This window comes from Caretta caretta, chromosome 5, assembly GCF_965140235.1.
Source record: "Caretta caretta isolate rCarCar2 chromosome 5, rCarCar1.hap1, whole genome shotgun sequence".
NCBI lineage: Eukaryota > Metazoa > Chordata > Testudines > Cheloniidae > Caretta > Caretta caretta.
The window spans coordinates 100,881,294-100,896,728 of record NC_134210.1 but is presented as its reverse complement, the minus strand read 5'-3'; the positions used below and the strand labels follow the sequence as shown (position 1 = coordinate 100,896,728).

At 42.3% G+C, this 15,435-nt stretch overlaps 1 protein-coding gene across 1 annotated transcript in view; it reads left to right on the top strand.

The window, feature by feature from the left end:
- The window catches only part of ENTREP1 (endosomal transmembrane epsin interactor 1), a 44,681-nt gene that overhangs the window by 11,064 nt on the left and 18,182 nt on the right, over positions 1-15,435 (top strand). The window contains exons 3-6 of the mRNA XM_048851729.2: positions 5,039-5,149; positions 7,438-7,566; positions 8,113-8,220; positions 8,378-8,511. Of these exons, the coding sequence (XP_048707686.2) occupies positions 5,039-5,149; positions 7,438-7,566; positions 8,113-8,220; positions 8,378-8,511 (482 nt within the window). The remainder of the gene's footprint in view (positions 1-5,038; positions 5,150-7,437; positions 7,567-8,112; positions 8,221-8,377; positions 8,512-15,435) is intronic.

The following is a 15,435-nucleotide window of genomic DNA, read 5'->3' as shown; positions in this document are numbered from 1 at the left end:
AGCAGTGAAAATGGAAGCTATGGACATAGGCCCCAATCCTGCAAATGCCTATGCAAGCACTTAACTTTTAAGCAGGAGTAGGTGCTCAGACTTAAGCATATGTGTAAATATTTGTAGTACTGGGGGAAAGGGTGAAGTGTGTTTGTGCTCTGTGTTCATCTGCGTTTAGGAAGCAGATATTACTAAATTAGGTCAGTATAAATCTGACTCCTTCCTCCTCTGCCATCCAGAATGCCTATTGATATCAAAGGGAGTTAGGTTCAGATAAAAGCTGCAGGACTGATTCCTATGTGCAATAATAAATATAATTTAGATGTATGACACACTAAAATATTTTACATGTAGTTTGAACTTATTTTTATATACTCAAATTATTCCACACTTAAAAAAAAATACCCTTCACCAATTGATTTTAGGAGTCTGGCTACTGCATCTAAAATATGGCATAATATTGCTTTTAAAATAAATTATTTATTTTATACTTCTAAATTAGTATTTTTTGTCTTGAGCTTTATCACAAATTTCTGTATAATCTCTCAATAGTTCCCATGGCTGATGGGAAAATTAGCAAAATTATAAAATTAGTGCTTGCTTTGCAGCTGTGTATCTGAAGGAAAATGAACACATTGACTTATTTTCCTAACAAGGATGTGTATCGTTTACACTGGTATAATATTTAATGATTATGAAAGAAGTATTTTTGTTTCATTTACTGTCAGCGTGCTTGTTTGGGGCCTGATCCAGCAATATGTTGTGTGTGTGTGAAAGTCAGTGAAAGCAGTCTACCTGTGCACGGTGAATTGTGGGGTTATGGCGTTATCTTGTAAGTTATTTCTGTTACTTGGCCTCTTCCTGCTCTTGTTGAAGCCAGTGGCCAAACTCACATAGACTTCAGTGACAGCAGAACCAGCCTCATTGGCTGAGAAAATTTAGATCCATCCTGTGTGTGTATGTTCTTTTTTGCTGGAAAAATCATTCAACCAAGGCCTTAATATAATGCATTTTATTTTCATATAGTCTAATTCATGCAAAAGTACCACAACACTTTTCATAGCTTTGTACAATCCATACATATCTAGTACTAAAAGGATTAAGGGCAGTAGACCAAACTGGGCATGCAGCTGACGCCAGAATTTGGCATGTTTCTATTTTTATCACTGCAGTTCAAACTTGGTCCCTATGTATTTTGACTTTTAAAATAGCTTGTTTATCTTCAACAGTGTTTTCCATATGTTAACTCTCCTTTATTCAAATAAATTTGCCTTCTCTGACTGCAGAGAAAGGGGGGCTACCTGGGTTTGATTCATAGCCCTACTTACCATTGTGTACTGAGATCCAGTTAGCCCATATAAAGGGCTTCTTTCTTCCTTGGGTAGATGCATAGTCCAAGTTAAATTTAGCAGTAAACAGTCATAGAATAATTTGCTTGAAAATTGTAATCAATTAGTTAAGTGTCTTGGCACTTTCAAAAATTTGCTCCGATCCACCTTTAACCCAAGTCAAATTATGGTCATGTACTAAGCCAAGAAGTAATTAAGAAGTGAGGGTACATTTCAAATATCTTTCTGGAACTTATCAGTCAAACTTCACTATCTCCAAGATTAAAATGCTTCCTGATGCTCCTTCTCACCAAGAGATGCTCATTCATCTGAAAAAGAAAAACAAAAAACATATAGGACATTGGCTTTTGGAGTGCACCCTTTTTGTTGTGCTTGCAAAATGGATGGAGCATTACAGTGAGTAATATACACCAAGCTCTGCAGGGAGCAGGAGGAGGTGAGAGTTGCTTCCTCTCTGGACCAGCTTTGATAAACTCTTATTTCTACATGCAGGTGACTATGTTAGTGAACGTCATAATTCCAGCCCGGATAAACTGAACGCCTCACTGTTTTAGATTGGGTACAGTAGCTAGTTTCTGTAGTCATAAGAAGATTCTATGTACGTAACAAAACCCAGACCAGAGCTGTCTCCATGTAAACTAGGATTTACTGAGAAGACTTTCCAAAGTACATGCTGGTATGCTTTTTTTGTATATGTAACAGAGTAAGATTTCTCTCTTTGACTGATCCTTAATTATTGTTTTTAACTTCTCTATTTCGTTACTCCTTCTGAAACTGGAAACCTGCATTTGAAACTAGGAGGAAAGGGTTAAGCTTTTACTGACTAAGATGTGATGGATTCCATGCAGAATAAGCAACTGAGTACTAATGTATCCTTGGCATTGTCCGTGTCGAAGTTAAGGTCACTGAAGACAATGAATCCTGGCAGATTCCAGTACCATGCTGAACAGCCGGTCCATTAGTTGCTCCAGGAAATTGGCATGGTTTTCATCTGAGGCTTGTAGATCACTGGGAATGTTTTTGTTCGTGGGGTAGAATATCTGCTGTATCTGAGCTTGAAGAGGAAAATGAATTCTGTTTCACCTCCTCTTTTCTCCTTTTGACCTTGCTCTGAGGTCTTTCATGGCTTGTCACCATGGGCAAGTAACGTCATCCCTCAGGGCCTCAGTTTCCCCATCTGTTAAAAGGGAATAATGATACTTGCCTCCCTTTGTAAAGTGTCTTGAGATTTATGGCTGAAAAGTGATATTTAGGTGCTAACTATTATTATTTCTTTAAGAAACCTTAATTCTTGATTTTTGGAGATTTTTCCTTGAAGCATATGTCATTTGTTTCTTTATTTTTTTAATAAAAGCAATTGAACCTGAATGACCTCACTTTAGATGGACGCATTTCACAAAAAGGTTCTTAAGTGACACCGCTTCCACTTTCTTTTTTTTAACTTGCTGTAGATCACCCCATTTTAAGGGATAGTTTTATTTGGCATTTTCCCTCTTTTGTGTGTGTGTATATATTTGACAGCACTCTGGGTTAGATGCACAAAGGGCACTTAGACTCAGTGTTGTAATGCTTAACTTTTAGGTGCCCTGCTACCTAGTGGAATCTGCAGTCCTGAGTTAGGTGCCCAGGCTGCCTAGAGAATGCATGGGGAGAATTAGCTGCCTAAGAATAGGATTCACAGAAGCCGGTGAGTTGGGTGTGGGTTTGCCTAAGCTAGCCAATAGGAAGTGCTGAAGAGAGGAGTGTACCTACGCCCCACACTTTAAAAGGCCTGAGGTACTTAAATCCAGGTTGGAGTGAGACACCTATCTCTGCTTGAGATTCACAGCCATGAAGCCTCTCCTGGAGTAAGGTGCCGAAACCCTTTCTTGCTAAAAACAATAGGTGGTGGTGCCCTCCTCCTTGTAACTTTTAGCCCAATGGTCAGCGTAATGACCCAGGATGTGCAAGACCCAGACAGACCTGCCCCAGAACACCCTATAGCCCTGTGGTCAGGGCACTCACCTGCAAAGTGGGAGACATGCCTTTAAATCCCTGTTCCACATTAGGCAGAGAGGGAAACCAAATACATGTCTCCTACATCCTGGGTAAATGCTCTAACCACTGGGCTAAAGGTTATAAGTGGAGTGGCTGCAGCACCACCATCACCACCTCCTCTGGCTGTTTTGTTTGGAGCCTGATTTGTTAGGCAGCCTCTGAGCATGTCTCCTGTATCAGGCCTTGCAGGTGAAGTAGGTGAGGCGATGCCTAGTTTGAGGATCCCATAGGGGCTTAGGTGTGAGCGAGGTGCCTGGACTGAGGTGGCTGTGCTTATGTCCCAGGGTAGATTTTTAGGTGCTTAAGGGACTTTATCCCTGGAAACTTAAGAGCCTAGGGACTTTAGGAGCTTACAGGGTTAGGTGGCAGCAGAGCAGGGATTTTGAGGGTCTAAATATTGGATTAGAATGGCATTAGGTACCTAAATTCTTTTTCGGAACAACCCTTTTTTGTAGAGTCACTTTGTTTTCCCAGTGTAATGAGTCAGTTTTGCTTCGTGGCTGTGTGTGTTTCACATGGCAACAGTGGAATGAAAAATAGGAAAATTCAAATGTAATACTATAAAAATTGGCAGGCGGTCTCAAGGGCAGGTATTTTACATGGAACTACTTTTAACTCATTTATTAAATTGGCTAGGTTTCCAGTGTTCCTGTAGCAACTGGAATTTAAAAGCATATTTTGTATAAGATGACTGTGTGTTTTTCATGTTCTCTGATTCAGTTTTGAGTTGAGGTAATTCGGGTAACCTTGATGAATGTATAGGAAGTGGGTATTGATTCAACACAGCTCTTAGTAATGAGTTAGTTACAAGTAATGTTTAAATCAATTCAGTATTGGGGTGGAAAACAAATAGATGATTTTTTCTTATGTTCTTATGATGGTTTTACAGATCAGAAGCATTGTCTGTTACGTGAATGGAGGGATTCTATTTTTGGTAGTAGAGGGGAAATAAAATATTAGAATTGAAATTCTTTGAATGTGTCTGTTTCCTAGTTGTATTACGTCAGATACTTTGAAGTATTTGCCCTGCAAAACAGTTTTGAAAATTGCCCATGTTGAATAAATGGTGCTGCAAGATGTTTCCGCCTCAAATTTCCTGATGAGCCAGTTGTGTTGAGAGGCTAATCTAAAATGGAAGTTGGGAACTCTACAAATCACTCTTTTCACCTGCAGGAACATCTTTCAACTAGTCAGGGTGCTGGCCTTCTAGGGCTTTTAGACAATTTGCAGGAATCAACTGAAAATATCTCTCTCTCTCACCAGTAGAAAATAACCTTTTAAAACTGGTTCAAAAGCTCCTTCAGCTCTTTTAAATTGCACTAAACACCAAAGTAACTAACTATTTCTTGCAGTACTAATAAGAGAATATTACTGTACCTATAGGTCTCTGTACTTGACCTGCAGGGCATATAGTCTGCTGCTGTACAGACTCTGAGGAAAAAGGGATAGACAACAAGTTTTGCTCAAAGTTCATGTCCAAAATAATTGACAAGGTCAGTCCTTTTTGACAAGAAAGCAGGGATGAAATCCTAGCCCCACTGAAGTCAATGGGAGTTTTGCCCTTGACTTCAATATGGCCAGGATTAGTTTACTTATTAGTTCACTATAGTTCACTTCATTATCTTTTTTCCATTGCTGTTAACTATGTTTTTCTGTTTCAGGTTAACCTGTTTGTTTTGCTGTCTGTTGTGTGTGTTCTCTTGAACCTGGCTGGATTTATTCTAGGATGTCAAGGCGCTCAGTTTGTGTCCAGTGTACCAAGATGTGATCTGGTGAGCAGACTTGGTAACTCCTTGACTACATATCACATACTGCAGCTGGCATTGCTGGATTTCTAAGTGTGCTGATAGATTAATCTATGCAGCAAATCAAGATGTTGTCAAGTGCAACCACTGAATAGCAAAAATAAAAATAATACATATTGACTTAAGCTTTGATTCAGCAAAACACTTAAGCATATGCTTAACTTTAACCATGTGATATATTTCCTTATAGCATGGAATACAGCCATTCCAAGTGAGATTAATGCATGCAGCAATTCACAAGCATTTCACAGAGTCTAAACACTAAATTCGTTCTTATAAAACATACCTATTTTGACCAAAACTAACATACAGGTGAGCTGGTTTGGTTTCCAGCTACGAGTTTGTTAGTTCTTAGCCAGCACCTATGGCCTTGGCCAGAGCTGGCACTTGATTTACCAGTGTCACAATATCACTGGGTAGAGCTCTTTAAAACTAGTTTAAAATAAATAAAATTGGCTATTGAAAAGTCTCAGACACAAATCTTAATAGCTATAGGACTAGGGGAAATATTTAAAAGTGTGTTGTTGAAACAGTCATTGCATTGGCCACATCAGGGCTGCCATGCATGCATATGATCCAAGTTCAGGCTGTTGGTCCCTGGGCTGGTCATGCTGAGGAGGCACTGTGCTCAGTCCTTAGGCAATAGGATGCCCCTTGCTCTTTAGCAAACCCCTGTGGCTGGCCCAGAAGTGGCTTTCTTGGTCACAGTAGGAGCCATGTCCTGCCTTTTACAGCCTGAAGTACAAGTTGATTCAACATGGAGCTGTTCAGTCACATTTAGAAGAGAATGTGGGAAGGTATCCCAGAGATACCTCTGCCTCTGAAATGTTGGTGAACAGCACATCCTGACAGGGTGATATACTTATTTTATATAGTGGATAACAGCATGATTGTGATAAAGGGTTTGTTTTATTATCTGGAGAGAATATGCAGTCTGAGAAGCATGAAAGAGCAATCAGGCCTAATTCTTATAAACTATGAAAATCATATTTAATTAAGATGATGTACAAGACAGCATTCTTTTTTCAGTTCATTACACTTAGTAGAACTCATGAAAATAAAATATTAAAAGGTGAGACCAAATAAACTACATATTAATAATTGACTTGTTTTACCAGATACTCAGAACAATGTCTATAAAAGGGGGGAGCATTCTGTAGAAAGATGGGGAGAAGGCAAAAGAGCTCTCAGTAATGTAAAGAAACAGCAAAATGATCTAAACTAAACTGAAGTATATGGGACAGTGGAGATCCCACAGATTTGATAGGTGTTGATATGTTGGGGCTTATGAAGATTTTGATCCCCTACCTGCCCTAGATTTTATTAACAACATATAATCCTTTACTTCACAGGAAGCCAATGCAGCTTCCAGAACATATCAGTTGGAGTAATGGTATCAGATTCTGGTGCTTACAAGCAGTTTGGCAGTCAAAGTCTGCACAAGTCCCAACCTATTGAGAGAGATAGATATTGGAGAGGAGGAGAATAATTCAGACAAGAAATTTTAAATGCTTTATTGAGAATCTCAGTGCTCATCTCTTCAAGAAACCATAGGCTGCAGCTCAGAAATGTCCTGAACATAAGATAACTATATGATCTGGTACACATGGGGAAATACCTCTAAAGTTGTGACTGGGGAGAGTTAGGCAGTTAATTAAAAGCATTGAAGAGAGCTGCCTATATAAATTTGTACTTGGAAATTGAGGTGACAAAATGAACCTGAAAGTTCCAAACACAATTATAGAGCACAGGTATAATCTTACTGGGTTGTCAAGGAAAGAAATATTTTTCTTGGTGTCCGAAACATTTATTATTGGTGTAGTATTGTGCTAATGACCGCCCAATGGGAGCGTATACTACAGATACAAAATATGGATTACACGTTAGTTTAAAAAAAAGACTAGCTGCTCCAAAAGTAAACCTGCTAGTGTAGAATCAAAGGAGATCATTCAGATATTGATGTGATTGTGAAGAATAAGACCGTGATTAAATATAAAGTAAATTCAAAAGACTTCATTATTAAATTCAAAGATTTGTTTAGATAAGAGAGAAACAAATATATCTAATGTGACGGTAATGGAATAGATAAATCACTGGCATACTGAACCATGCAGATTTGATTTTGTATGCATATGATTAGGTAAGTCAGATATATTGTAGAGCATATCCAGCTGTGTATTAGACATCAAGATGTGTTGTGGGAAATTGCTCAGTAAATTAAATCATAATTCACATTATTTTTCTTACTGTTAAAGGTGGACCTGGGTGAAAGCAAAATTTGTTTCTGCTGTGAAGAATTTCACCCAGCCAAATGCACAGAGAAAGAGAATGCATTGAAGCTGTACCCAGTCCAGTCATGTAGCGCCGTTCACCTTCTACTCAAGGTACTGTGAAAGCAACACCAAAGAACTAATGCTTCGAGAATCTTTACATCCCAGGGAGAAAATACAATATTAAAGTGTATTGGCGTTTGCCATGTAGCAATTCCCATTGACTTCCAGCCCATTTCCTTCCCCAGGAACTGTTCTGGCTCCAGTGTAGTTTGTTCTTGATCTGCAGACTATGCTGGTGTCAAGCACCTCCTCCTCTCTCCTGGTTCTTGGACTAGTTAGGAAAGCATGTGAGTTCCTGGCCCAAGGAACGAGGGAAGGGTTTCCACAGCAAGTTGGTGAGAAGGGTCAGGACTCCTGCTTGGAGAAGATTTGACCCTCTTTTCAGCAACCTGAAACTCCTCTGATTTCCCCCTCCCCTTCATTCTGTGCCCCCTAGTGGATCCTAATAAACCCTTAGAAATTAGCCAGATCCCACAGATCATCTGGAAGATTGAGTCAAAATATAGATTGCAAAGATTATTACTGTCATCCTCCTCCTCCTCCCTCGACTTTCACAGATGTTTGATGTATAACTTTCATAATCTTTTTGCTCTTCAGAAAGTTCTCTTTGCTCTGTGTGCCCTCAATGCTCTGACAACCACAGTATGCTTGGTAGCAGCTGCCCTGCGTTACTTGCAGATATTTGCAACAAGAAGATCCTGCATAGTAAGTGAGTGCAAAGCACTATCTAATAGAATATAGTAGTAATGATCATAGAACTGCAGAACCAGTAGCCAGATCTTCTATATAATCTGTTCATGCTTATTTGTACATTATACCACGTAGAGAAGTTTGTTGGTTAACAGAGATTGTGTTTGATTAGGATGAATCTCAGGTGTCTGTAGAGGAAGTTGAAGAACAAGGCCGCATTTCAGATCCTGAGGACTTTATACCACCTGTGCCACCTCCATCATATTTTGCTACGTTCTACTCTTGCACACCCAGAATGAATCACAGGTAAAAAGCATGAAACCATCGTCTTTTCTATGTGTCTCTTATGGCAGGAGTTCTCAACCTTTTTCTTTCTGAGCCCCCGGCCCACTCCAACATGCTATAAAAACTCCCAGGCCCAGCGGAGGGTGAGGGGGGCTCAGGGTTCCTGGCTTAAGCCACCGGGTGCATAGGAGCCTCCAGGCTTTAGCCACAGACTGGACGGCTCAGGGCTCCAGGCTGCAGGCCAGGGGGGAGGGGACAGCTCTGGGCTCCGGGCTTCAGCCCCATGGCTCCAATCCCAACTTTAGCCCCACAGGGAGCACTGTGGCTCCCAGCTTCAGTCCCATTGAGAGCGCTGGGGTTAAGGGCTATGGGCTTCAGCCCTAGAGCTCCACTCCTGGTTTCAGCCCCATGGGAGTGCCAGGGCTTGGGGCACTGGGGTTCAGCACTGTGCCTCCTCTCCTGGCTTCAGTTCTGCTGGGACACCAGGGCTCGGGGCTTTAGTCCTGCAGGGAATCCTGAGGCTCGGGGTGCTGGGCTTCGGCCGTATGGCTCCTCTCCTAGCTTCAGCCCCACAGAGAGTGCTGGGACTCAGGGCTTCAGCCCCACTGGGGGTGTTGTGCTCGGGACTTTAGTGCTAGGGGGAGTGCTGGGGCCAGGGCTTCCCATGGCGCCGCTCATGGTTTCAGCACCTTAGAGACGCTGGGGCACTGGGCTTCAGCCATGGGGCCCTGCAGCTCCCTCAAACTGGCTGAGGGGCTGCAGACCCTTGGTTGAGAACCGCTGTCTTATGGAACACTGCTTAACCTCATCTTCTCAAAGACATTTCTTGCTGTAACTCATTGTACAGTACTGCCATGCTTTTGAAAGGATGGATGATGTAGGGCAATATAGCTACTGTAATTCCAGCTTGGCCTGAGGGCATAAATTTGCAGTTTTTCATCTAAGTGCCTGCAAGCGCTTGTCTCAAAGTAAGAGAAATACTGTAATCTGACATTATTGAGAATATCTGTGATGATGTGTAGATTCTTAATTGAGCCAGACCAGACTGAGAGCTAGACCCAACTGCTTTGCACCAGTCCTGATGCACAGAGTAGCCTTAAAGACAGCTCAGCTGGTCAGCATTGATATCCACCTTCACAGCTCCCCCTTGTGCAGGGAATATGACTAGGGAAAAGTCCCCTTGTATTCTGGTGATCTCTGGCTGCCAGAACTGTCCCTGTTAGGGGGTCACTACAGCTGGTATATCCTAAAGTAGCCCTAAGACCACTTCACTGGAGAATTAACTAGCATGATTGACACCCAGGCCTGAGTACCTGGGTTAGCCTAGCCTAGCCTGGATGTGACCTACAGTGCAAAGCCCTACCTGCGTTATTGGGCCCACACTGGTTCATAGAATCATAGAATATCAGGGTTGGAAGGGACCTCAGGAGGTCATCTAGTCCACCCCCCTGCCTGCTCAAAGCAGGACCAATCTCCAATTTTTGCCCCAGATCCCTAAATGGCCCCCTCAAGGATTGAACTCACACACCCTGGGTTTAGCAGACCAATGCTCAAACCACTGAGCTATCTGTCCGTCCGCCCTCCACCCCGGTTTTGCATTCACTTGTTTGTCTCTAGGCCTTCTGGGGTGATAGCTCATAGATTTCAGTGCTGCAGTAAGATGAATCACTCCATTCTTGCTAATGAATTGTGGGAGAACTTATCTGTCCTTCTAGGCCCACGGATGGAATTGTGTGAAGGCTTAGGAGGGCTATCAGCACAACAGTGGTTTAGCCTGCATCCTCCCTGCATAGTGCACAGGTTACCAGCCCCAGCAAAAGCAGCATTTGGGCTTTAGCCTATAGCTTCAGATGAGCCAGCTAGCCCAGAATAAAAGCACCACCAAACTTGGGAGAAAGGGCTTTTTGTGTGGACAGGAGGGGGTTAGCAGCAAACCCTGAGTAAGAGCCTAGCTTAACTCTGCTATGAAGACTCACCCTACATTGAGTGGACCAGAGCCTGGCAGCGTGAGGATCAGAGAGTTGCAAAGGTACCAATATAGCCCCTTTCCCAAGAAGTGCCAGGCACCAAATGGACAATTCTGAGGATCTGAGAGAAGAGCATGGCCTGAGGCCTGCTGTAGGCCATAGAGATAGAGATTAGTCATCTCAGTTCAGTGGAGGGCTTTGCATTTTATTGCCTGCACAGCACCTTTCCCAAGCTCAAAGAGAGGATTTCAGTTTCCAGGGCTGCCAAACTTAGATAAAGAGACAGTCTCTGCCCTGGAGGGTTTATAATATAAAAGACCCAAACAGACTAAGGGAACACAGATCTAACATACAGTCAAAAGAAAATGATGTAGAACTGGAACAACCTTGTTAGATACATCTTTTGTTGTTGCGCTTTCTTGTTGGTTTAACTATTTATTGAGGGTAGAGGTAGGGTGAGGGGAAATGGCAGACATGGAGGAGTTAGTACCAGGGAGTAGGAGAAGGAAGGAAGGGGGAGAGGAACAGTCGTACCTCATCACCTGCCTATCCATGTTCATTAGGCAGGGTTTAGAAGGCATTACAGCAAAGGTGAGTCTTAAGGAGGATAAAAGGAGTAGCTGTGTGGCTTTTACCAGGGAGTTTTCCCATGGGTAAATGTCGGAAAGAGAAAATAGGAAGGTGTTCTTTAGTATGTTCGCTTCAGATCCATAAGAATATAAATTGTCTCTTTCAAAAAAGTGTGTTAAAAATCATGTAGTAAATCCAGCAAGTTTCAGTTTTGTTTGTAGGTTTCAGGTTTCCACCCCAGAGGTCAGTTTATGCTTCTTATTATAGGATTGGGGCCATAATCTCGCTGTGCCTCAGTTCCCTTTCTGTAAAATGGGGACAGTAATACTTCTATTCTCCCACCGTTTGTTGTCTTAGATAGTAAGCTTTTCAGGGCAAGAGCTGTCTCTCTCTGTACATACAGCACCTGCTACAATGGGGTACAATGTTGTTTGAGGCCTGTAGCCATTACTGTAATACAAATAATAGATATCCTAGGTGTTTCAAAAAACCAACCCCACCTGTGAATATTTGTAATAGTCACAGATTTAGAATATGGAAAAAATTCCTGTCCAAATTGCAGCAGTTTAAGGTAGGTCACAGTATGGCACTAAAGGACAGCGTACTGCTGGAGATGTTGTCTGTGAGATGATAAATATAACCAAGGCCGTGACCCTTGCAGCTATTAAAGATCCTACGGGATGATCCCATGTACTTTTCACAACTGGGTGTATATTAACTCTTGTGTCTTCTGCAAAAGCAAACTAGGTTAATTAATTCTGAGAAGAAATTAGGGCAGGCCCTAAAATAGCAGTTTCTGGCACCAGTATTCAGTTGAACATTTCCAGGCAGAGCTTCAGATCCTTCAGTCCCAGAATAGTGAGGTTTTATTTTTTGTCATTCTACAGTAAGGATTTTCATTAGGTAAATAAAATATTCTTATTGCTATTAATCTTTTCTAGAGATGGGCTTCAGGCTAGCAGAGAATGGAAATGTAATTACATGGCTTGCTGATGAAAAGGGTGATTCTGTGGTGTTATGAGGGCTGTTTTCAGTTATGGTGTATTTTTGATGGTGTAGTGAGCTCAGAAGTAGAAAGCAACAGACAGATTTAATTTCCTCTCTTGGGAGACTGGGAAACATGACTCTCCCTAGATCAGATCCACAGTGTCCAGCAATGTGTGATTTAGATTTGACCTGACCTTTTCTCCTCCATTACCCCGTCCCTCCCCCTGCTTGCGTATTGAATGCCAAGTAGGTTCAGTGACCTGCTTTTCTATCCCGGAACTACAGTGGGTTCAGCTTCCAAAACCAGATCAGCCTTGTTCAGAAGTGAATAGGTCGGGAGCTACCTCCAGGCGATGGAAATGCCATCAGTGAAGCACATTTGGGGAACTTCCAAAACAGAGATACTCTCATATAAAGGAAACATTGCAGAGACCAAAATGCATGCCAAGGACGCATTTCGAATGAGCACACATCCTCCTCCACCCTTCAAATTGCAGAGCCAAATCCATTGTTGTTGAAGCCAGTGGATTTTTGTTTGTTTGTACATCCATGCGATGTGCTCTCCCTGAAACCTTTTAAATTTCTTATTTAATGCCAGACACAGACAACAAACTAGCATTAGAGATGCGGTATGTTTTACTTCTACCTGTAATCTTGTTGTTTTACAAGGAAGCAGACATAGTAATTAAGTAATTTTTCAAGATTAGCATAATAGCAGTAACTGTTCTAGATTAGATGGGACCTTCCACAGGAAGAATATGGTAGAAAGTAAACACCCAGATGATATTTTCTGGGTGCGCACTTAGGGGCTGGACGGAGTTCTTGCTCAGGGGGCCATTAACTCCATTGATTTGGCTTTAAATTTTATTTGGGGGTTGGAGGGATTCCCCACAATGAAGATCTAGTTATTTAAAAAAAAACCCTCTGATATTAAAAACCCATCATGCATTTTCAAACCTCAGTCCACGTCCTGGTGACTGATGTTATTTTCATGGTCACTAGACTTGCTACCATCATCAAATCTAAAGAGATTCTGGGAAGTCAATGTCCCAGTGACATGGTTCAACTGAGAGTTTGGCAACGCCACCCTCAGGTTTGGTTTTGCAGATCTTGAACATGCAGCCAGCGTGAGTTAAAGGTCACTAGAGAGATGACAGTCCCTGGCTTTTTAGAGCAGTGGTTCTCAACCTTTCCAGACTACTATATCCCTTTCAGGAGCCTGATTTGTCTTGCATACCCCAAGTTTTACCTCACTTAAAAATTACTTGCTTACAAAATCAGACATAAAAATACAAAAGTCACAGCACACTATTACTGAAAAATTGCTGACTTTCTCATTTTTACCATAGAATTATAAAATACATTGATTGGAATATAAATATTGTACTTACATTTCAGTGTGATACTTGAGCCTGTTTTTCACTTGTGAGCCTTGTCTGATGTCCAAGCCTTGCCACCTGGGGCTAAAGCATGTCACTTAGCTTTGTGTGGCCCCCTGTGGCGTGGGGCCTTGGGCAGTTGCCCTGCTTGCCACTCCCTAATGATGACCCTGCACTTATGACCCCCTCCAAACCTGTCTCAGGACCCTTCTGAGAGCTGCAATCCTCAGGTTGAGCAACACTGATCTAGATAAATTGAGTACCCCCTGGAAGACCTCTGATTATCCCTTGTTGAGAACCACTGACCTATTGCTTGAAATGGATGGCACTTGGCCACTGCATGAACAATGATGTTCTCCCAGAAGATGAGCTGAGACACATCTTAGAGAAAGCTCAAATATTCAGTGAAGCATTTGAAGATGTGGAGAAGGCATACAGAAAAGAGAATGGAAGCACAGAATGGTCTGGCAGCACCCAATCACTCCATCATTATTTGCTAGAGCTTGTTTAGAGCTCTTCTCACTCTGCCCCTCTCCCCCCAGGAGCACAGGATGTAAGGGGAGCTCCAGAATGCCTCTCACAAACCTATTTGGACACCCCAACCCTCAATCTCAGGGCTCTGTGTCTAGGGCATGAATTGAGACTGCTTGTTCTCAATTCCCCACCCTGGTTTTGGTGTTAGGCTCTGGCATGAACTGATGGTGTCTATTCTGCATTCCCCACCCTGATCTCAGTGCTTGTGGCATTTACAAAGCATGCCTGTTCTCAGGGACTTACCAGTGTGTCTGTGGTATCTGAACTGAACAGCCCCTCTTTGGTCTTAGGCTTGTTTGCCTGAGTCATGCTCGTTCTCATCCCCCTTACAGTCACAGTGCTGTTTGCCTGTAATATGGACCAAGTAGACCCGGTCTCAACTCTTCTGTCTCAGCACTAAGGGACTTAGGTGGGATCCTGACATTTGTGCTGCCCCATTTCATAGTTAAATATAGTGGAACAGCTCCAATAGGAAGGACTGAGGACACATTCTGTTCAAATGAAATGCCTTTGCCTGCATGTAATGTAGCTTTGCATGGCCCCCTGTGGCATGGGGCCCTGAGCAGTTGCTCTACTTGTCACCCCCTACTGCCAGCACTGCACTTGCAACCCCCCCCCCCCAAACCTAGCCCATGATTCCCCACTGGGGGTTGCAACCTCCAGGTTGAGAAACACTGATCTAGATGAGTTGAGTACCCCCTGGAAGACCTTTGAGTACCTGGCTGAGAACCTCAGTTTTCGAGGAAGGAGATGACAAAGGTTGCAAACCTTTTTGCTCTAAAGCCACAACCAATACAGAACTATGTCTTTGCCTGGGAGCAGTGTACCGGCCCTAATAACCATACAAAAAAAAGTGCTGGGGCCAGTACACTATTATTCTTCTACCCTCATGTAGTCCGTACTCAGAAACCACTGCCTTGTGAGTTTTAGTGTAAGATTTTACTGCAAATGAACATCTTAATCTGTAAATGTCTTCCACCCTTGATGCTCTCACTGAGATAGTCTGATGGCTTCTCCAGCTCACTAAAATCTTGGGACAAGCCCTGTGACGACAGGCATTTGTACTGTGATGCAGATGTTGGTAAAGGAGAATAGAAGGAATCTCTCTTGATGGACAGGGAAATGTTGCCTAGAATAGAAGGTTGGATGAATAGTGATCCTAGTTCCTCACTTAAACTGATACAAATTCCATGAGTCACTACTACACAAATTCCTCTTACCACCATAAAAATAGAGCATGGAAATAAAAAATCATGAACAAACTAAAGAACAAACAAAGAGAACCTGCCCCCCAGCACTCATGGGAACTGCTTAAGTATTAAACAGAGGAACTCCTTTTTTTTTTTTTAAATGCTTTTTTAATCCTATGTCCCCAAGTAAAATTTAACATAATGTTGAATCCAAGACTCTATATTAGCAAACGTTATAGGAGCACCTTCGCTAGATAAGATTAGATTAGTTTCAGAAGAAAACTGAAAGGTTCAGTAAGGCCTTTCCTTACATGAAGT